This window comes from Calonectris borealis, chromosome 7 (assembly GCF_964195595.1).
Source record: "Calonectris borealis chromosome 7, bCalBor7.hap1.2, whole genome shotgun sequence".
Lineage (NCBI taxonomy): Eukaryota > Metazoa > Chordata > Aves > Procellariiformes > Procellariidae > Calonectris > Calonectris borealis.
This window is the reverse complement of record NC_134318.1, coordinates 25,486,890-25,510,483: the sequence shown is the minus strand read 5'-3', so window position 1 is coordinate 25,510,483 and position 23,594 is coordinate 25,486,890. Positions and strand designations below refer to the sequence as shown.

The following is a 23,594-nucleotide window of genomic DNA, read 5'->3' as shown; positions in this document are numbered from 1 at the left end:
ATCTACCCTAGTACTCTAAGATTTTTACCCCCGCCAAGAGCAGTCTTTGTGCTTCCACGAAATAAGCCACTAACTAGCTACCAGAAGTGCATGTTCAAACAGAAAATATTTTGAGAACTAAAATGTTACAGAAGTAACCTTTTAAAGATATCTGATCCAAGAACAGCCTCTTACGAACTAGATAAAGTTTGTAGTAAAATACTGCTTGGTATGGAGCCAAATTTCATTTGACTTCTCTTTTAAAACACAATTCACCATTTTGGTTCCGTAAAGCAAAAAAAGGAACATTTTAAAGATTCTGTAGGAGGAAGGTACTAAAATCTTATACTACAAGACTTTTTAGACTTCTGTTCGTCATTAATGACATCATAAGGAATAGGGATACTGCGTATGTCATAGTAACTGTGTGCACGTGAAACTTGCATGGGAAACTTCACACTTGTGTATTCTTTTTACCATATGGTAGAAAATGTTATTCATTCCTAAATGAGAAAGCCTCACCTTCTTTTTTCTCCAGAACAGTAGCTCCCTCTGCACTGTTTGTACCAACAACAGAAGGAAGTTCAGAAAAACTACCAGACAAGTTGTCAAGACTACTTGCAGCAGACAGACTGGATGGACTGGATGGAACAGAAGACAGTGAATCAGCTGTAGAACCTGTAGTCTGAGACACACTTATAACCTGAGGTTTGTAGCAAGTCGGTAAGGCGGAAGGAGGCATTGCCGCTGTCAATAATGCGCTGACATCATCTGCCTAAATAGCAGAAAACAATTTATTAAAAGAGGAACGCTTTTACACTCCTGGAACGCATTATCATTATTCCAGACTTCTTAAGTATACTGCAAAATAAATAAATGCATACTGGAAAAATATGCATTTCACAATGCAGTTTACAAATAGCCTTTTGTGGCAACAGCATACATGAGACTGTAAAATGTTTGTAAATAAAAACGGTAATAAGATAAAAAGTAAAGACTTCAATATTTCTAAAAAACTTCAGGGACAGTTAAAGAGAATTTATTTCTAGGAACAAAAGCTTCTACTGGCAACCAGAATTTATGAAACACAACAGTTATTCTGAGTGTAGCTTTCAATTGTATTATAATACTTAGAGGAAAAAAAACACTCAAAAACTAACAGCCAGATAGTTTCCTAAATTTATGTTTCTACAAAGTTTGCTCACATTTTATTGCCACAATTTTTGCATTAGTCGAACTATAAGTAGCGAATTAAAAGCATCAAATTATAAGCATGAATTCCTTTTGGGTTCCCCACCCCACCACAGCCCTCCCATTCCACCTTGAAATAAGAAGTCTTAAGCAAGAAAATATTTAAAGGCTCTACTGACTTTCTTTACCAGGCACGTATAAACACTAGAGAAACCACAGTATTTTAAATTTTGCAGAAGTTGCCATATAACTATTTTTTTAAAGGATAGTTTTTAAATCAGCTGCCACAAATGGCAGGTAAGTACAGATTTCCCAGGAAGAGCCCTATCACTTACAGTAACCAGGTCCAATGGCGTTTGTCCTTCTTGGTTTTTCAGAGTAGGATCAGCCCCATGTGCCAGTAACAAGGCACAAAGCTGTGTCCTTCCTTTCTGGGCTGCTTCATGCAGGGGTGTGAAAGCCCATTTGTCTGTAGCATTCACACATGCGTTATACTTTATAAGTAAAGCTGCTACATCAACATGCTGGAAAATAAAAATACCTGTTAAATTCCATGGTACCACACTGTATTAAACTAACTCAGAACTATTACTGATACTTCTCTGTAATCCTCATTCATTTTCTTAGAATACGTTTACTTTCTAATTATGATTAAAAAAGTATTAAAAGGTGTTTTCTTCCTCACTTATAACATACCAGTAAAAAGTTAAGATTCATTCTCTTGTGAAAAAAGGACAGACTACAACAGAATCCCAATTTTCTGAAGTAAAAAAAGCCTGAATTTGAACTTCCAGTTTGGAAAGTACTCCCAACTGTTTTGATTAAAGACATGATCCAAGTACAAAGATCCAGGAAGTCCACAAAAACAATTACTGTCTCAATACCAGCCAAATGAATGAAAATGAGATCTTGCTGATAAAATTTGACTGGCACAGGTAAGGAAATGCATTTTATGGAACACCTTTCAGGCTGCTGGCTTTCTAAGTGCTCATATTCAGAAAACTCAATTCTGTAAACTCCAAACATGATTTTACAAATTCAAGAGAGTCTTCACCTATACAATGAGCTGACTATGATAAATTTTTTTTTTTGCATTTTACAAATAAGATTATATTACAACTTAATGGCAAAAGGTTTCTAGGGAGTATTAGCTCACAATGCTGTCAATGAAATGTATCACTTTTATTTATTTATTTTAAAAACAAATAAAGCCTCAGAAAGTTTGAGATATTTACCCCATAAGATGCTGCATTATGCAGAGGAATCAAACCTCCTTTATCCTGTGCATTCACATCTGCTCCATGCTGTAACAGGTACTCTGCAACCTCCAAATTGTTGTAACCAGCTGGAAGGTTGCAAAAGGACAGAATAAATAAACATATTAAAAAACCAACCTCAACAGGTTGTAGAAAAGTAGTAGTTCACTTAAATTACTTGGAAGTTAAGATGTCAGTCCCAGTGAAGACAGTGTATTATCTATTAGTGAAAACAGCTTCACCCTATTTAAGAGTATTTGGTTTTAAAACCTCTGTCAATAAACAATAAAAGATCCTCTTTGGCTAGAGAGAATAGGAAATTAAAGTCACTAGAGTTAAACAGTTTAGAAGAGGAACATAAGATTAATATGCATAAAATACTAATATTTTTTTTTAAAGAGAAAATATGGAATCCTGTAGCTTGAAGGTACACTTTAAACTTGCTTAGACATAGAAAGATCAGCCACAGTAACTAATAACACTGATCACACCAGTTAATTAAAACACTGACCTGCTAAGTGCAGTGGTGTTGAATGCCGTCCTTGCGTGTCCCGACAGTTGACATTGTCAGGTGAACACAGCTTTTTTACTCGGGCCAAACAACCTTTCTTTGCAGCATCTAGTAGGGCTGCATCTCCTCTAAGGAGGTCTTGAATATCAGTATCACCATCTTTAACAAGATCTAGAGGAGTATTTCCATCTCTGTTTTTCTTCGTAGGGTCAGCTCCATGCTGTGCACATCAAAAACAGGTGGTAAGTATGTAAGTAGAATGAACACGTTGCATCTTAGGCATCTTATGCCTTATTGAGCAAATATTCTGACATACTCAAATCCTTCAGAGAGAGCCTTCATTTACTGTGTGAGAAAGGACAACATATTTGCTAATAGTATCCCTTCTACTGAAAACATACAGTTAACTACAATCATTTAGAAACCACAAAACACAAACCAGTTTCTCAAAGACGTCCGATCACATTTTAGACTGAACAAGAAAGAAAAGAAAGTAACCTCTCTCCAGCATATGTAATACCTGTAACAGGAGTTTGCAAATCTCGTATTTTCCTTTTGCTGCAGCTTCATGCAAGGGAGTGAATTTCCACAAGTCAGCTACATTGACAACTGCACCATGTTTAACCAGCAGTTCTGCAACTTCATAGTGACCATATGAGCAAGCATTATGTAAAGGGACGAGTCCTCTGGAAACAATTAAAAAAAAAGAAAAATTTTCTGTAAAAATTGTGTCTTTTTTCACAAGTGATATAAACTTAAAACACAGTGCATCTTCAACAATCAAACCATAACAAAAACATTTTTTTAAAAATTTCCACAATAGTCTAACGTAGTAGGAATATTTACTGCCAAAGTGGTAAAAATGCAATCAGCAGTGGCACTGAAGAGAAGTGAAAACACAGGGCCAGAGAAATTCTTGATGCTCTAGTCTCAAGTACCGCAAAATGCTTTTGTGGATATTCTGAACAGCTTCATTCTAACAGAACTTTCCATGAAAATAAAAAAATTGAATGTCTGAAGAAAGATGGAATGCTTATCAGCTAGCAGTATTCAGCAATTACAATTGCCCAGAAAATATACATTTGAGTATTTACCCCTTATCTTTTGCATGCACGTCAGCTCCATGCTGAAGAAGATACTCAACAACAGATACCCTATTATATCCAGCTGCAAAATGAAGTGGTGTAGACTGACGTCCTTCTATATCTCTGCAGTTCACACTTTGAACCGTACATAGTTTCTGTGAAATCCCCAAAACAAAGCATACATCACTATACATAGTACTGGCACACTTTGAATCTAGTCATAAAATGTTGTTATACACATCTAGTTTTGAAAACTTGTTTTCATTAAAAAGAAAGTTATTTCTTCATTTATTTTTACATAAAACCTTTACTTTTCAAAGATTGTGTCCCAAGAAAAATAATAATTAAATACTCCCTTCCTCCCAAATCCACATCTGTGACTTTGCAGTCCATGAAGGGCTGTTTCATTGCTGGTTTTGAGAAATTATAGTTTGGGATATAATTCCCTGTTACTTTTAGGGCAGGTTTAAGCTTACTTTTACAGTATCCACATCTCCAGCCTTTGCAGCCTCCAGCAACTGTCGATCTGCATCGGAATTACCTAATGGGATACCTTCTGTAAAATAAATAAGGTTGCATGACAGATAAGTGTATGTAGTTGAAGGAATTTGTTAAGACTGGAAATCATTTGAGTATTTCAAGGATTTCCCTTAAAAAAAAGTTTACCAATTATAGACAAGTTTTGCCTTTTCTTACTATCTACAACTATAGCTATTAGCTCTAACAGTGTTTGCAAAATTGCCTTTAGCAACATGCTTCCTATTCATTTTGAAGTACTGTGGAACTAACTAAACATTCTTATCTCAGTTTCAGAATTCCACTATATCAAGAAGCTTACCTATGTGTATAATGTCCAAACCTCACTCTTAAAAATCCACGTACCCTGCTGCCTCTGCTCATAAATGCAAAGCAGCCATTTTTTGCTTTTGAAACTCATTTTTTACTTAAAAGATTCCCCCCTTCCTACGTCAGGATTTTTTCAAAATGATTCCAGGTGGCTACACCATGAAACATTCTCAGCATCTCTGACAATCTGTGTAGCTGAATACTAGAGAGTAAACAATATTGTTAACTACACCTAGAACAGACACTCTCCCTGTGGACGTGGTTATGGAATAAGAACTGCACAACCCAGTGCTGTCTTTTGTAGAAAGTACTTTTTTTTTTTCTCCTCGCTTGTGTTCACTATTATTTCTTGACAGCACTTGAAAGGGCAAGTAAAATGAAGCACCACATTACTTCAGAAGTGGATCTTGAATAGATCAGTTGTACCTTGTAGTAGCTGTTGCACGCTTTCAGTCCCCATTTGTAAGGCTGTAAAGCCCTGCAGAGACACAATGGAAGGATCACACCCAGAACTCAACAGCAACCTGCACGTCTGAAGATGACCACAATGTGCTGCTCTATGAAGAGAGGTCTGGCCAAGATTATCTAACGCATTAACCTAAAAGTAACACAGACAAGAAATACCACCATCAAAACTTAGTATTAAAGCTGTTTTCAATGCTGACTGGGAGAGTTTCGCATGTATTATTCTTACTTTAATTAAAAGAACATATTCAGCCTATTTCCAAAGGTCATGACATTTCAAAAGATAAAATTTTAACAAAAGCAGTGCATAAAGTTAAAACTATTTTACTGAGGAAGAATAGCCCCCTTTTAGAAGCATGTGAATAATCCAGCGTAAACAAACAGTTACAGCAATTTTACCACATACAGAAGCAGGTCATTATTTTGCTCACGGCAGCACAAATCCTCAGTGCCAACATGTAGAACAGCTTTTACCTGCATTGGCTTATTGTGGTCTTTCAGATTGAGGACTTTCTATTGTTTCAGTCAAGGTGTATTCAACAATTTAAAACTCTGCACCCAAAGGTTACTTGTATTCCCTACTGTTCCTCTGTTTTTGATCATTGCTTTAGAAACTTCACAGCAGTCAGGCTGTAATCAAATTTACATCAGAGAGGTTCAACTCCTACTTTTGGAGGACTCAAGCATTATAGAGATGATCTCCTTTCCATTTTTCCTTTTTGTGGAAATTTGAACTAAATGCTGTGTATTTGAACTAAACACTGTGTTATGATTTAACATTTTGCCTTCACTGTAATTTTTACTGCACAAAACATCACGTAAAATCTACTTGGTTTACAGTTCAGTCTAGCTTCTTGTTTGTATATATCCCCTACTTTTTTTTTTCCTTAAGCATTTCATTACTACTGCTGGTCAATGAAGCACCAAATAAGACACTCTACGAGCTTTCAGTTAACAGTGAGAACAACTACATACTACTTCTTATAAAATAGTACCAAAACAATGATGATGCCTCACTGTATATAGCTGTACTGATGGATTGATGGCCTATGTCTTAAGTGTATAAATCTACAACCTTCCAAAATGAATTATCTTAGAAAAGTCTGTCTACTCAGCTGTCCATTCTCATGCTATGAAAACCTATATAGTAGGCAAACCTCAACAAAAAAAGGTATGAATAGTAACTCATACCTTAGCTTCATGTTTCACAACTACTTCAACAACATCATTATGAGCCTTTTCTGATGCCACGTGCAGAGGAGTCAAGAAGCTTTAAAAAAAAAAAAAAGAAAGAATAATTCAAAATGTATTTTGCAAAATCTTCTAAACAAACACTTAGGAGTATTCATTTGTAACCACTCACTCTTTTGTTTTTTCATTGATGTTGGCTCCTTTCCTCAGCAGCAATTCACATACTTGTTTTCTCTTAGGATATGGAGATGCAGCAGCACAGTGCTGAGAACATTAAAAATTGTAGCATTAACAACTAGCTAGCAATATACAGGTTTTACTGCTTGCTGATCAGTTGGCAGTTAAGACCTGGTTGTGAGCAAAGTCAACAGAAAAAAAAAACCAAACACATGTAGAAGCTTATTAATTCAGGAGATTCCACGTGGGCTTTTGGATTTACTGTGTTATTTTCCAATAATTGCTGGAAACCTTCAAACTTTACAAACAAAGCTACATATGTAGCTTGCTGTTGCTTAAAACAAGACTATTCTACAGAAAAACAGTCATTTAGACAACCTAAATTAATTTAGATCAGTCTTAACATTAACCTTAAGAACAAAATATTAATCCATGTTATTTGTTTAAGCTAGACACTGGATATTCCAGGTTGGTCTGAATGACACTGTTTGACACTGAAATTTTTAGTTCTAAACTATTACCTAGTATGTTTAGGTCAGCCACAATATATGCAAAATAATTAATAAATCCTGAGATATTACCAATGCAGTTTCATGTGTCTGAGGATGCTTGAAGTTCACTGTCTCCAAAGAAAGATGTTTCTTTATACGAGCTACATCTGATTCTCTTGCAGCCTGTAGCAGTGAGTGACCTTTGAATTCATCTTTAAAAAGAAATAAATACATTCCAGGTTACACTCCTTAACTCAAGAAGGATCAAGAGCATTGTTTCTTTCAGTCAGATAAAAATATTCATTTTATTCAGCAGACCATGGTGCAGACATTTCCAACTAAGACTTAAGCTTTTACATCACTTGACAGAACTTGTTAGCTAAGTCAAAACACTACCGGCATGCGCTTTGTTTCTAAACCAAACCTAGAGACATCCAAACTGGCTGAATAAGATCTGTTTCACTCACCACTGTCCTAGGTTCCACTCTTTGCATATGTACCAATTCAGGCATATATAAATTTCTACTTCTGACCTGTCTTTGGAAAACCATTTCTAGATGCTAACATGAAGTCTAATGTAGTTTTTACTGATAATTTTTGTACATATCCCAGAAAGCTATACCACTCTAGGACAGAATTTGAGGGCATTCTTTTCAACTCAAGTTTGCTGGACAAAAATCAATGCCTTTCATCAATTTCTTTGAACTTTCTGCGATTGTGACATACTCGAATATATTCAGCATTCTAAATGGTTATGTCTTTTCTTCAAACAAAACACAGTGGAATAAAAATGAATATTTCAACAGTCTTAATGCAATGACAGGAGCAAGTATGGAAAATGAAAGTGTACTGGCAAGGTCGTGAGGGAAAGCATGTATTCAGGGAAGAAAAGCTACAAAACCCATCACAACCACATGACTATAAAACTGACAATAAAATTGTTTTAAATGCCTACATTCAGAAAATCTAGCTATCTCAAATTATGAACAGTGAAATGTACTGTCCGACATTGCACAATTGCTTGGAAATTGTAAGCATTTTCTAAATCTGATTTCTGGCAGGTCACTGCCTAGGGAACCTAAGTACACAATACAATCTATCACTGTAGAACTTATCTCACTTCATACTCACATGCTAATCGTTCTTTTAATTGGGGTGTTGGAGCCAAATCAATGGTGCTTTTGTTGTGACAGTTCAACAGTGTTGGGTCAGCACCATAACTTAACAGAAGAGAACATACTTCCACCCTGTTCTTAGAAGCTGCTTCATGCAGAGGGGTGAATTGCCACAGATCCATTGCATTCACACATGCTCCATGCTTGAAAGGGAAAGGGGTAAAAAAGATGCAATATCAAAACCAGATCGTTAGAAAAAGATTTCTGTCATTAATTTCAATGCAGTAGACTGTTAAAATAAAAATCAATGCTTGTATGCAAACTGTATCCAAGACATTCTCCAGACATTCATTTTCGATATAACACAACATTTCAGCACACTGCAGTTTTTAATCCTCTAGTGTCTCACAGGTGCATTCAAAGAAGTCAAAGGCAGGCTAGTCTCTTCAGGCTTTCTCCAGTATCTCTAAAAGGAGAGTAGCTCTGCTACAGGTCAAATTGGAGAAAGAGCCTAATTCGTATACTCCAAACGACCTTTGAAAAAACTCCTGTTTCTTGTTGCTCTAGAAAAAGTCTAGAGCCAACAGTTGCACTAAGATAAATACATGTTCTGTGCATACCCTCCAAGATATGAATGCCGAGATATTTAGAAGGAAATAGGCACTCAAAGTTGACTTCAATTCAAAACATTTAAGTACAAGATTCTGAAAGTAATACTCCTGGATGATTAATATCTGTGTAATTCTTTTCCAGTAACATTCTGTGTGCACCTTGAGTTCTGTCTGTAAGTAAGTTTGATAGGATATACTCTTTCCCATTGCTCCTGTTACAGCTGTAGTGCTTTGCAAAAGATAATTCAAGATTCACTGGAGCAGAAATACAACAGGGAATACAACTCTAGCTTAACAGTTAAGCCACACAGTAGTGTCTAAGCAAGAGCCTTTTTTTTCGTCTAGTACCACAACTGTAAAGATTCACTTTACAATTGGCCTCTGAAGTAAAAAAAAAATCTTGACTATTTATACTTACTACAATATATGCTTATTTCAATAATTTTTACTTAAATTTTGCTAAACAAATAGAAAGACACAGGGAATTAGTGGGGACTGAGACATACAGGATAGAACAGCAGCAGCTATTCCCTGAGCTTCCAAACATCTAGAGTTATCTAACAGAACACCCCCAGCTGTTATAATCATCATGATTTGCTGTAGCAGCTGAGAATGGGCACAGTTCAAAAGTCCCCTGGCAGACAACACTCAGAGATTTTTGCAGGCCACATCTTTGAGCCACTAGTTTAATGCGCATCATCTTTATCTTCAAGATTAACATAATCCAGATAAGCCACTCAGTTCTGGGAGTTCACGTACGTTAAAAAAAAATTGACACATTTTTTCTTTCTTTTGGGGTGAAGGCTACAATTCAGGGCCAGAATTGATGTTGTAAAGTTCATTCCCTCAAGAGACTGATTACTCTTTAATTTGAAAATATTTATGATCTTTACCAGTATTCTTTTCAAAAACCTCTTAATACTCTGTCTTCTGAAATATTTTTCTATTGTCAAACTCACAGTATTGCTTAGTTTTTGTGGGGTTTTTGTGGGGTTTTTTGGGTGAAGGTAGAAAGGTTGAGATAAGAAGTACTTGGTGGTACAAAAACATTCACCTTTGGAGCAGAGTGTGTTAAAAACAGAAAGCACATTTATAAGGAAAAAGCTTCCTTGCAAGCAGAAGATTCTGTAGCTCCAGTTTAATAATCACTAACTAACATGTAGAACAAAAGCAATTAATCGTTCTTTAAATTTTGTAAATCTAAGTATGAAATAAAAAAATGCAACTTGCATTAGTCTATTATAAACTGTTCTTATTTAATAATATGCAATTTAATTTCTTCAAAGACTAACCTTTACTAGAAGCTCTGTTACTTCATAATGACCATAGGAACAGGCATTGTGAAGTGGCACCAAATCTCTATATAGGAGAGAAAGGGGGAGGAGGATTATTTTAGCATTGCAAATGGTACTATGTTGCACCTTGAACATTTTACAAAAATAATATGACAGGTGTTCAAATCAATTTGAGGGGAAATACGAAGCTGGAGAAGAACTCAGAAAACCCCATCAGCATTTTTCAGAACAATAAATGTTTAAAATAATCAGAAGATGACAAATTAATTGCACCGTCTTACTGCAAATGAAATGGTTCCGCTCAGACTCAGAACCCTAAGCAGGAAGAACTATCTGCAGAGGATTTTCAGGAGTGACAGTAATTAGTTCCTTTTTCACAAGAACATTGCTGTAAGATTATCTTCTCCCTTGGAAACTAAAGAAGTCTTACTGGCTAATGTACAATATTCTACAGTAACAGCAGAGCTACAGGTTTTAAATCCAGCTTCATACTTTCTCAAACCTAGTGGTCTTAGGAGCAAGTGAGAAATTGGCCAAAGTGAATTCTTTCACTGTGGGCTAGTAAGGGAGATATGACAAAAGTGAATTCCAACCCCAAGGGGACAAATTAAAGCTGTCTGATCGGGCAGCTATTTATGTCGCTGTGAAGTAATCCTAGGAAAAAGGAGAAATAAGAGTTTGCTTTCCATAATCCTTAATGTACATAAATACACATTTTAAAAATAGGTTTTCCATTATATTTTATGTAACTAAATAAACTTAGCATGTCTATATTTCACTACATTTCCTGACATAACAACCAAATGCTTGAAAATGTAGTCCAAATAAAATCTCTGGGAAACAGATCTTCAATTTTTATCACATTCTTTGCAAAAAGCAGCACAGAAACATTTGCTGACTTCACAGTGAGGTATGAGCATATTTTATTAAACAAGAGACAATAATTTCGCTAGTGATAAAACGCAGCATGTTCTATGGTCAGCTCAATTTGGATCCTACTGATTCACAAGACTTTAGCCTGTACACTTTGCATTTTTGTCATAACAGGAAGGCTAAAGATGGCATAATGGTCTCAAGTTAGAAATTCTTCACGGTTAAAATAGTATTGCTTTTCTTTACTTCATCTCAATTTTTAACAAATTCTGTTTATTCTGAACAAAGGAAAAATGAACCTACCCCTTATCCTTAGCATGTACGTCAGCCCCATGTTGCAGTAAGAGCTGTACTATTTTTACACGGTTATACCCAGCTGCTAAATGTAAAGGAGTAGACTGAAATGACAGAATGTAGAAGTAATCAGTAACACAAAATCAAGGGTTGATTTTTAATTTTTTTTTCAAAACTTAGTAACAGTACTAATTACTGTTGCAACATTAAAAAAAACAGAGTGCTTGAATCAGACATTTGATAACTATATTCATTGTTTACTGACTACTCTTGCAGTCATCATAAACACAAATCCTGAATTTACTTCATCATTAATACATTCTGGCAACGAAGGCCCTCTTTAAAGGATTTTTGAGTCCTGCAGTCCATTTTTGTCTTTTAGCCTATAACAATAAATACTTTGCTGGGACAAACTGTCCCTTGTGAAAGGAGAAATAAGATGGCCATTAGAAACAATGACTGCTAAATTACAAAGAGGTCTCCCTACCAATCAACAGATTACGTTTAGAAATTATCAACAGAGATTGTTATCCACATCTGTGAGTGCAGTAAGTTAGTGGGGTGTGGGGGAAACTTAATCTTCTCTTCTAAATTCTCACCCTCCACAGAGCAGTCAGATAACTGCTCTATGATCTTTTCTAGCAAACCCACTCAAGCATACCCATCAGCAGCACCAAGGGCAGAGCTACAAATTAGTGAAGAGAAATCTTAATCCTCTTCATTTACAAATCCATCAATTGAACTGGGTTTGTACAGTTCCTGGAGGATGAGTCTCGTAACTAGAAGGTAAGAAAATAGAGATGCATAGGTATTTTGGGGATCCCAATATCTTACCACAAAGCCTTAAACAGGGAAACTCATTCAAACAAAACCTAAGTGAATGAGTACACATACTTAATGAGAACAACGAGGACGCCAAAATTTGATACTCAATAATCTGAACCTTCAGTAGGCTAGGGGCTGAACCCAGGAGACTATCAGTATTTTTAGAATGGAGATTTTGAACATTTTTTCACATAGTTCTTTACCAATACTTGTAGAGATGAATAGCTTGTTCCTGAAACAGCAGGAATAACTGGCCTAGGGTGTATGGCAAGTATGGGGCCTGTGTATGTCTCTTCATGATAGCAACAAGAATCTATGAAAAGGCCTCCCTTCTTTATCACTGCAGATATGAAGGTCAAACACAAGTTCCAATTGAAAAGGTGTTTGTTTATTGCTCCTAGCTGGAAATACCTACATAGTCCTTTTAAAGTTAAAAAACAAACAAAAAAACCAGCTAGCTGCTAGAGAGGTACAATCTTATTTCCCCATATATATTAAAGAAAACAGATAGATTCTATGTTTAACCTTCTTAAAATCTGGTCAAACAATAACTGCAAAACGTGTAAGAGTGAACTAATTTTAAATCAGGTTTTAAACAAAAATACCTTTCTGCCATCACTTGCGTGACAGTTAACATTTAATGGTGTAAGAAGAGACATCATCTTTTCTTCATTTCCACTCCTGGAAAAAAAGATATGAAATGGGCAGAATTCTTTTTATTCCAGTTTTTAGTAGCTTATTATGTTTTTATATTTTTCCTAGCTATAATGTTCAGCAGTTCTGTTCTGAAGCAATACATTCACTTCTGTATTGTCAGCATTAAAGGGAAAGCAGAAATGCATTTATATAATTATTTTTGTAGCTTTATTCACACATAACAGCCAAAGCTTAGCATCTAGATGGAATGCCAGCTCAAAAGCCTATATATATATATATATATTCATTACATACAAACCCCTAGACAATTCTGAAAATATAATTAAATTCCAGATATCTTCCAAACATGCATACCTGGCACTTTCTAAGAGTTCATCCTTCTTGTATTCACCTGGAAGATAAAAGGGAGTTTCTTTAGTTGTTAAATAAATATCTATATACGTGAAGTTCACTACTTATCCTCCTCTTCCAAAATGTTAGAGAACGTGGTGCTAAAAATTTGACAGTCCATTGCTGAACTAGCACAATAAACTATTTATCCATAATACATCCCATGACTGAGATCATGAAGGCCATATAGGAATTTCTATTTAGAATTATAAAACAGAGAGAAATTAAAGTAATACCAGACACCCCCCCGCCCCCAATACTGCATTACATTCATTCGGCTGTTATTAGTCATAACGTAATTGAAAGATTATCACTTACCAGTCAGCACTGCTTTTGCAGACGGGTCTGCTAAATCCAAAGCTGTTCTTCCATCTGTGTTCCGAATGGTTGGTTCAGCACCATGCTGCAGCAGCACTACAAAATGCCAAAGTTTTCCATGAGAAAACAATTCTGCAAGACATGGCTTATGAGACGTATCATTACTGTAAGCCACAAGCAACAAAAGAAACATCCAGTTACTGATCCTAACTTCCCCTCTCAAATTTTTAGTGTCAGAATTCCTTAATGTCAGCAGCGAACAGTTTAACTAGTGAAACATGCCTGGACACATTTTATGAGAAAAAAGCAGAGCAGAAATGGAACAATCACAGACTAGCAGGAGGCAATCTCAGCTGAAAGACTATGACTGACAGACCACAAAAAACAGTAGCTACTCCCCATCAGCTCCAGAGCATGCTGCTTCAAATCCACAGGTGACTATGCCCTAAACTGTACACAGTAGCAGCAGGCCATGCATCTTGCACTGATATTGGGGCCAAACAGGCAATGTTATATATACAACCCTCCAGATGTGCTCCTTAATAAAGTAAATGGAAGCAAACCACACAATCAAAAAATTAGTTTCTTGACCACATATCTAACTTTCTACCTCTTCCTAACTCTTAAGAACTGTGTGGGCAAAACAAGTGGTCAACATAATTGAAGTTTAGCTCCTATCCTTAAGTAATTTAACATGGCTACTACACACAGAGACAGAATGAATCTATTATTAAAACCAGTTTTGTTGTTTCCACTGCACTGTGAGTAGCAGCAGAAGGCAGCATAAGAATCTAGGCTGAAGTAGAAGAGAACCTAGCTCCATCACATCACATCACTCTAAAGCTCTTTCCCTATGATGTCAATGTGAACCTTTATACTTAGGCAATTACCAAAAACAGATCTAAAAACTTGTTTCTTATAAAACTGGCATATGAATTTAAGTTTATGAAAGATTTTTAGTTTTAATCCTTACACCAGCCATAGCTTTATAGAGTAAAAATGGACTTTAAAAGGGTCTTGATTTTTCACAGTGAAAAGAAACGAGTCAGTCACAGGAACAGTGGGAGAAAATTACCAATGCAGACATCTGTCTTGCCCTTAATGGCAGCTTCATGAAGCGGAGTGTAATTCCAATTATCCCGAGCGTTAGGATCTGCACCATGCCGCAAGAGAAGATTGACAACTTCGGCATGACCAAAAGAGCAAGCGTTGTGAAGAGGAATAAGGCCTCCATCATCTCGCGCATGGACATTGGCACCGCTTTGAAGTAAATATTCAACTACATCCTTCCGACCAAAACCTGGAAAAGATAAAGAGCTCTGTTCCACCTGCTAGGGAGGAAAGGTGTTGGGGTGGGGTAAAAGAATTCCCTGTCCCACATACACAAATTAAAACAACAATAACTTAAATAACAGTAACCACTCTAACTAACAATCACAACTGGCATTCTTTACTAAAGGAGCATTTATACGCTAAGGCTATTTTTGAAACTCCTAAAAATTAGATTAAAATCAGTAGAAAAATAATATTCAAGATTACTGGAACAATTAATATCTTGATAGGGCCCCATGAGTCAACAGCTTCTTGAAAACATAACAAAAAGAACAAAACCTCGTTTAGTCATTTTATATGGATATTAAACTGAACAATATTTTGTATGATACTCTGCCAACCCACGGCCAGTTTGTGGAAGGACCAACAGATGAGCCCTGGGAGCAGTAAGGATGAGACTGGCTACGAGTCAATGCATGTACAATTCATACACTAAGCTTTTAAAAAAAACGTTCATGTAACATGAAAAGTATTTTACAGAAACACATTGCTTATTTTTTAAAAAAAGCAAGTAAGCAGCACTGCTTTCGGGCTAAAACTAGAAGCATGGCTATTTGCTTTCTAAGGAATAATTAACATAACGTGCACACAGTTTCCATCTTTGAAATGATCACTTAAGAAAACCCTTAGAGACATAAGAAGTTTATCTGAGACCATTCTCTACTGAAGAAATTTATTACAAGAGTATGTACAACCATAACTTAAAGATATTCATGTCTATTTTCAGTGATGCCTAAAATGATTATAAATATTTGATCATGACTGAAGTACAAAAATGCTCTTATGCATTCTGAGGCACTTTTTTACAATCCTGTCATTCAAGTTAGTAGGCAGCAAAAAAATGTGCCCACTTGCACACTGGGGGCTAGAAACACGTCATAAATAAAGTAATTGCTCTTATAAGCCAATTCTATAGCTACTATTGTTTAATTTCAGCTGTATCTTGCATATTTATATAACAACAAATAAACCAGGACATCAAACTTATAAACTATATCTATGTTTTCTCTAATATCTTCACAAGAGGCCAGAATGACTTAGGACTTCTGCCTGTAGCCATTATGCCCATCTGGTTATGTTCCAAAGGCCACTGCCTACAGAAATCCCTCAAAGGTTTCATGAAGGTCTCTTTGGGTCTCAGGGATTATTAGGGCAGGTAAGAGCCATATTTTGGTATGTATCAGATCTGTGCCAAGTATCTTCTGGGAAATAACCTGTGTGTGCAGGACTTGGCCTTCCTTGCTTTAAATATCTGAGTTGCAAACCGTTTTCATGAAGAGATCAGGAACTGGGTGGGGATGAAGTCTTGATCTTTATCCTCAGACTGAATCATCACACAGCTGCCAACACCAGCGATACTCGGATTGTAGCAAATTTAAACTTCATTACAAATTATCCATGGAATGTCAGTAGGTAGGTAGAAGTCCCTGCAACCATAACCTACAAATGATGTTTATTCCTGATAACTATGCAGCATTTCAGTGACAAAGTCACAGAAGTATATGAGAAGTGGCAACATTTTAGTTACAACTGAACTTTTTAGTTTTAGTTTAGTTGCAACTCAACTTTTTCATAGCCTGTTCTTCACTAAACCTGACTATTCACTAAATCCTTCTCCCAGACTGACAGCAACTGAAATCCTAGAGTAACAAGTACTTTCACCTTCCCTATTGAGAGCTCAAAAAACAAACACTGCCATTATTAAGCAATTTCTGGAACCTACCTGCTGAGAGGAGATCTCATATACAAGCTGTATATGCCAAAGATAAAAAGGCCAGGAAAGGTACTCAGAAAAACCTTTGTTAAATTCTATCTTTCCTCCTCTTCCCTCAAAATCTGGTAAGGAACCACATTCTCCACAGGTTTCTGGTTATTAGAAAAATAATTTCATTTGAAACTTTTTAATCCCAGAATGAACTCCAAGGTATTTTTAAGTAACAGTCACAAGACTATACTGGTGATGTGTTTCAGTTCTTCAAAATATATTATTAATAATAATACATTATTAATAATTAAAATCTTAGCTTGCTATGACCTCAACTTCGATAGAACCACATACTGTACAGCAAATTCACTTTTGAGTCTCAACATGACAGTTACCCATCTTAAAACTAACAGAAGGCACCTTGCCTGTCCCAACAGAGAACAGGAGCTCAGCACACGTGAGGTGACAACTGGATCAGACGTGTGGTTCATGCAAAAACAATTTATCTGCACAGGCACAATAAGCCATATTCACTGCACATGCAGGCTTATTTCTGCTGCCAAAAAAAAAATCAGCACCTATACAACATATACCCACGCAGTCATATTGTCTATATAGTAAATTATATGCAGCACATTTCTCATTTTTAAATAAATTTAGCTTTCATAACTAGATATTATAAATGCTATTTTTCTTCAATGTGTCCTCCTGAATTTTTCTTATGTCTTCAAAATTTCAAAAAATTCTGTTTCTAGTTTGAATGTATACCCAAATTTTGCTAAATTTTCAAGTATCTACTCAGATGAGACTTTTCACAAGTGCCAGAGGCCTGCAAACACATCATCAAACTGTTATTTGATGACAGACTGCTTGGTATCTTCTTCTTTCAGTACCAAAAAATGTTTTCCAGAACTGCTTAGTTATGTTAGAAAAGCCTCTGATCAAATTATCTGTCCAGAAGTTACACGTCTGGTAGTTAAAACATCACTCAATCTCATACAGAAGGCACTCCCGTCCCTCCAAGCTTTGATGTATAGCCATGTTTTTGAATGTAAAAATGCCAACCTTAGCAGGAATCAATACCGTAATTGAAAAGCAGCTGCAGTAAACCTCATTATAGGCATAGAGAATTCACCTGGATGCCCTCTGTTTAGTACATAGGTTCAATCAGATACAGTTCATGAGCAACCCACAACTTCTCTCTGTGCAAAGCCTGTATCCATTCGGAAAATACCCTAAGTATAGCAACACCCCTAAACTACCTGCAGTTATTTTAATGTTGGGACAGGCTCATTTGCATCACGCCAATTTTTGCAACTTCTCTACAGCACTGAGTGCACAGCAGGGATTCCTTACTTCCTTGTGGAAGCATCTGTACAAGAGGGCACCATATATGGAAAGAGAAGTATTTTCTCATTATTTTCTAAACGAGGTATGTGTACAGAGGAGGTGGCCAAACTCTGTACGATGGTCCCTCTGCTCTCTCTTGTTTTCACTGAGAGTGGAAAGAGTGGACAGCCTTTGCTGACACAGTGAAGGGAGCCACTACCTACTGTAACAGTTCCTCTTTGCCATTAGTCCACTGCTGCAAAAACAATTTCAATGCGTAAAAAGAAAAACAAAACAAAACATTGTCATTTTTAAGGGGTGGGGTTTTTTTTTTGGCTCTTGAGCTTCTATCAAAAGACCAACTAAATGGTATCACAGCTTGCAACTGTGCAAGATAACTGTCTCATCATGATGAACACTTTATTTCTTATTGCAAAGTAGAAGGGCTACTCAGGGCCTCCAGCTGACACTCTTCTACCATCTACGACAGCTGAGTAGCTCACTGCACTTCTTCCCCAAACAGTTACAAACTTTTAGCTGACAAATCCTGAATATTAATCACCATAGAAACTTGTAACGGTATATAATTTTTTAAAAAATTATTTATTTACAGTCACTGTTGTGTCATAATTGACATTCACCTAATTTTGATGTGATGAAAAGCTACAGAAACAACTGAGCTCTGATTCTTCTCCCCTGCCCCAGGCATTCATTTTCCCGATGAATTTTAGTTTGCAGGAAGGGCATTTTGGTTTTGCCAAGTCCTTAAAACCTTGTGATACTTTCAAGTTTGACATACACTGTGATGAAAAGGATTGACTTGAGGAAGTACGTGCAGCTTATGGTGAGAGAGGCCTGAGCCTATTTTGTTGCGAAGGGTGGTGGGCTCTTGACTTAAGCTTCAGTACAACTTATCTACCACACACACAATTGTATACTACAAAATCCAAAGAGCAACCTTCACCAAGATCCCAATACATATTACTTCTAATAATGACACATGCCCAGGGAGTGCTTGCAGTATTTTTTTAATGTATTTTAAAATCCACCTTTACAAATGACACATGGAAAAAGAGGAATTTGTTTTATTTCTTTATATTGCTAGGTAGGATCTGGGAAAAGACTAAAAAAATGGAACCCAAGTTCAGACCCCAGAATGCTACTAAAAAAAGAAAAAAGGGCAACACAAAACCTATCTTCATATTTCAGCTCCACCTCTTCCATAAAAGAAGTCTTGAAACTGAATGAAATTAGTCAGAAAAGTTTTGTAATGTATTTTCTAAGAACACCTAGCCACCTAGGCTGAACAAAGCAAGAATACAACAGACTTTTGCTTTTACTTCCTGGAATGTAATTCCTTTAGAGACAGAAGACAAAAGAAGCTAGTATTACTCCAACTGTGAATAATGCAAAGCAAAACAAAACAAAAACAATAACCCCAAAATCCAGTATTTACTTATGTCCATCTTCCACACTGAGTCTATTGCAGGTAGGCTGACAACAGCAGATTTCTACCTTAAGCAGTGGAAGAGTGTTGAATCGAGAAATTACACAAGTCTTTTATGCCACATGTTAACCAGAAACTTTTGGCATCTCCTACAGTCTTGTGAGAGGAGAATTAATTTCTCTGCATCAAGTCTGAAGTAGACGTAAGCATGGCAATGGCCTCCCCCATTTACACACCAACCTGTTTAACACTAGAAGTCTAACAACTACATGAACTTATGGCTATGCATTTTTTAAAGAAAAAGCTTTCTATAGATCAGGAGTTCTGTTTTTTGAAGTCAAAACAGATCACTCTTGTCCAGAGAGATAAACTAGATCACTATATTGCATGAAGAACATCTTGGGCACATTAAAACAAAACAAAACCCCCTCATTTCTCCAAAATGCTGTAAAACATACTCATTTGTTTAGAAGTTCAGAGTTTGTTAGCGAACATGCAGGACTGCTGCATATAAAAAGATAGCTGCAAAATTGTTTTCCTCTGACAGGATATTTTAAGTTGTCTCCTGGGCTCTCTTTTGGTCAAGTTTCTTAAATCCGTGAAATGCAGCTGTCCTGGAGAGGCTTTCAAGAACTTGGACCTGTTAAGTCTACTGAATGCGAGGAAAGGACACCTTAAGTAGAAACGTCTTCCAAAACAATTCAGTGAAGAAACAAACATCTTTATTACTATACATATTGTTTAGCTGAAAAGAAGCTGCTGCCTTCTGCAGCCTGCCAGCCTTGGGGTCCTACATCTAATGCTGTAATAAAATCAAAACAAACGACATGAAAACAACAGTCACAGTCAGGTCTTTGTCTGAAAAAGGTGGGATACAATCTTCTGGCTTGTTGCCAGTGAAAGCAGTTGTTCTGCGATGTCAGTTGCTTGCGTATCTAAGTCCCGAATTAACAAAGTCTATTTGCTAAAGATAAGAATGCAAAAAGCTTAGAAACGGTGTTACCTGACTGGCACCCTTCATGGGTGAAATTTTAAAAATGAGCAGACCTGCTGAAATCAATGGAAACAGTACCTGGGACATCTGTCACCTGCCAGAGCTCACATGCCACAACATGAACAGTCTAAAACTCAGTCCAGATGTCCCCAACGCCAGCTGAGGTTTATTATTTAAAAAAAAAAAAAAAAAAACAACAAAAAGACCAACCAACCAGACCCCACCTGTACCACTCAGGAACCATCACCGCGTGGGTGTCAGCTAACCAGCCACGCGAGAGCGGGCGTCGCGCCTAGAGAGGGCCACAGCCACGGCTCGGGCGCCGGATGCACACGGGGGCCGGCGAAGGGCTCCGGCCCCCCCGCTGCGGCGGGGCCCGGTGCGGACGGCGCACCCCGTTCTCCTCCGCGGCCCGTCCCTGCCCAGGCCCCGCGCCAAGACGGCGGCGGAGGTGCGCGTCCCGCCAGCGGGCCTGGCGGCCGGCAGGGCTGCCCCCGGGCTCCCCCTTCCCCACAGAGGCGGTAAGGACGGCCCCAGGCCGGTACCTGCGGCGAAGTGCAGCGGGCTGGACTTCCTGCCCGCCGTGTCCCGGCTGTTCACGTTCTCGGGCCGCACCAGCCGCTTGACCCGCTCCACGTCCCCGTTCCTGCAGGCCTCGAACAGCTCCCGAGCCGGCTCCGCCGCCGTGCCGCAGCCCGGCGCCTCAGCCAAGGCGGCCGTGCCGCCCGCGCACCGCCGCCCCGCCATGCCGGGCCCGCCGGAAGCGACCGAGCAGCCCCCGCCGCCCCGCTCACAGGCCGCGGCCCTCCGCGGCGGCAGCCCTCGACACGCGCCGCTGGGCGGGGCGCTGGACGCTCCGCATCGCGGCGGAGGGATCCGGGCGGCGCGGAGGGAGCAGCGGAGGCAGCAGCACGAGCAGCAACAGCAGCAGCCGCCCCACCGCCGGCCTCGCTGCGCAGGCGCCCCCCGACAAGCTGGGCACGCGCGAGGCGCGCACGCGTGGGAGGTTGCACCGAGCATGCGCAGCGGGGCGCCGGGCCGCTGCCTGAGGGGGCGTTGGGTGGTATCGTCTGCGCCGGGTGCTTGGCGTGGCCTCGGCTGCTGAGCCGCTGTGGCTCCGCCGCGGCCTCCGGGCGCCTCTGAGCGTAGTCTGGGGGCCGCGGGTCGCACGGCGCCGCTCGGCCCGTACCTCAGCGGCCGGTGTTGCCGTTGCGCTTTGGGAGGCGCTGCCGGGGCGGGCGCTCATCGCTGGGGCCTAGAGCCGGGCATGGGCTGCGGGAGGTGTGCTTGGACCGGGGGGGTGCCCCTGCACCGGACATTCCCACTTCACGAAACTCTTGCTGTCTGAAAGCGCTGTCTGTCCTCTCCCCTCCCGCCCCCGAAGGCCCGTACTGCTGCGGAAAAGATCTGAAGCTGGATTCTTGTTAACAAGTTTTTCAGTACGCTTTTTTCGAAGTTGGGGAGGAAGCAAGATAAAAGATACTGCTCACACGGTCTGTCTTTAACCTGCTGGCTGCTCCTTTTTAGGGGAAGATTTGTAGCACAAAACCTCAAAATACAGAGGTAGCAATTTGTCCCAGAAGGATAGAAATGTCCCTTTGCTGCTTACAGTAATTAAACGTAGATTAGGAGGTGACAACTATTGAAGGATTTTTTTTTTCCCTGTAAAATGTGTAAGACTGCATTTTGGTGCTAATAACTTCATGATGTAATCAAAATCCTTATTTACATAGCAAAATATCTTGCTCAAAATGAAGTGCATAATAACTATGAAATGGAAATTATACAATATAAATTACATAGTTTTCTTTCTTAATCTCTGAAAACATACTAGAAAATACTGTTGGTTGACTTTGCCAGTTCAAGGTTTTGGAAGGTAACAGAGATGTTCTTTCGTTCTTCCCTGTTCTCTTTCCCTCTTGTAAGCCTAACAAGCTTGATGGGGAACCTGAGCTCAGATGGGACTAACTAGAGGACTCACTTGGTAATTTTGAAATGTATTTTTCCACTCATGCCATAATAAAACACTTACTTTGGAAAAGGTAGTTGAATAGGGTCAGTAGCTTCCTGTTCCAAAGGCAAGAAAGATAAGTGCCTCCAAACTCAATTGAACTTGCAGACTGTTGTTATACCAGTAAATTAAATGGCCTAAGAACCAGGAAGAGATGCAGCTGGTAATTTCCACAGTGTAGTCACTTCCGTTCTGTTAAACATCCTTGCCTCTGAAACAAGGCAGTTACATCCACGTTGCCTGTCTCTGGTCCATGCTAATGCCTAAACTGTGCCCAGGAATTTTTTTGGGGAGACTACTAGCAGTCCCAGGCCAAAACCATGCTACAGTAACAGCTCAAGGACCAATGCCTGTGTCTATGTCCTGGCACTGTTGAGTTTACCAGTTTACATATAGCCACAGTAGAAGCGGGACAGAGCAGCACAGCCAGCACAGGGACAGAAACCATCTGCTTTGACAGACTCTTGATGCCTTGGTCATGTGTGTTTTCTGTCATCCCACTGGCTTTTCTCCCCATTACCACTTAAATTACAAGTTGTGCTCAGCAGGCAGGGAAAAGTCAGGCTATGACCAGAGTCCCTCTAGCAGCTTTGTCACATGTACATAATTCATCCGCTGCTTTGCATGTGGCCATAATGTTCTGGCATAAACTGTCATCACCTGTGGCTCATAGGCCTGCAGCCATCTCAGACCTTCCCAGCATTTCCAAAGTATGCATGATGAAAACTGCCCTTTCTACGTGCAGGCTCCACAGACTGAAAACAAGATCTGCAGTGCTGCCATTTGTATCTTTTATTAGCCCCGTTAGCATAGCTGGAAAAAATACACAGGCTTTTGAGTTCATAAATCCTTCTTCAGGCCTCCAGCAGAAGTAGCAAATGCATTAACTTGGCTGCTTCCATTTCAAAACTGAAGAAGGGACTGTATGTCTAAAAGTCTGTGGAAGTATAAATCCTGTGTAAATACAAACACATCCTGCTCCCCAGGTCTTCTAAAGAAGTTTAAAACTAGAACAATTTTTCATTAGTTCACTATAAACTCTATGTTTCTTTCCTTGGCAAAAGCTATTATCAAATGGTAATGGAAAAAAAATTTAACTGAGTTAGAAAAAGAGCAGGATTATAAAAATAAAGAGCATGATCTAAAATAAACAAACTCCCCATTCTTTCCACGTCATTATGCCAAAAAGATACTATTATTCTAAAT

At 38.7% G+C, this 23,594-nt stretch overlaps 1 protein-coding gene across 1 annotated transcript in view; it reads right to left on the bottom strand.

Annotated features, from left to right (window-relative positions):
• TNKS2 (tankyrase 2) overlaps positions 1-21,206 on the bottom strand; it is a 31,351-nt gene extending 10,145 nt beyond the window's left edge. The window contains exons 1-19 of the mRNA XM_075154690.1: positions 20,923-21,206; positions 14,646-14,870; positions 13,571-13,666; positions 13,217-13,253; positions 12,811-12,886; positions 11,390-11,484; positions 10,211-10,277; positions 8,324-8,510; positions 7,283-7,404; positions 6,697-6,788; positions 6,525-6,603; positions 5,295-5,466; positions 4,499-4,578; positions 4,032-4,177; positions 3,458-3,623; positions 2,938-3,157; positions 2,406-2,515; positions 1,506-1,694; positions 502-754 (exon numbers count right to left, since the gene is read on the bottom strand). Of these exons, the coding sequence (XP_075010791.1) occupies positions 502-754; positions 1,506-1,694; positions 2,406-2,515; positions 2,938-3,157; positions 3,458-3,623; positions 4,032-4,177; positions 4,499-4,578; positions 5,295-5,466; positions 6,525-6,603; positions 6,697-6,788; positions 7,283-7,404; positions 8,324-8,510; positions 10,211-10,277; positions 11,390-11,484; positions 12,811-12,886; positions 13,217-13,253; positions 13,571-13,666; positions 14,646-14,870; positions 20,923-21,124 (2,614 nt within the window). The 5' untranslated portion in view covers positions 21,125-21,206. The remainder of the gene's footprint in view (positions 1-501; positions 755-1,505; positions 1,695-2,405; positions 2,516-2,937; positions 3,158-3,457; positions 3,624-4,031; positions 4,178-4,498; positions 4,579-5,294; positions 5,467-6,524; positions 6,604-6,696; positions 6,789-7,282; positions 7,405-8,323; positions 8,511-10,210; positions 10,278-11,389; positions 11,485-12,810; positions 12,887-13,216; positions 13,254-13,570; positions 13,667-14,645; positions 14,871-20,922) is intronic.
• Positions 21,207-23,594: the final 2,388 nt, after the last annotated feature.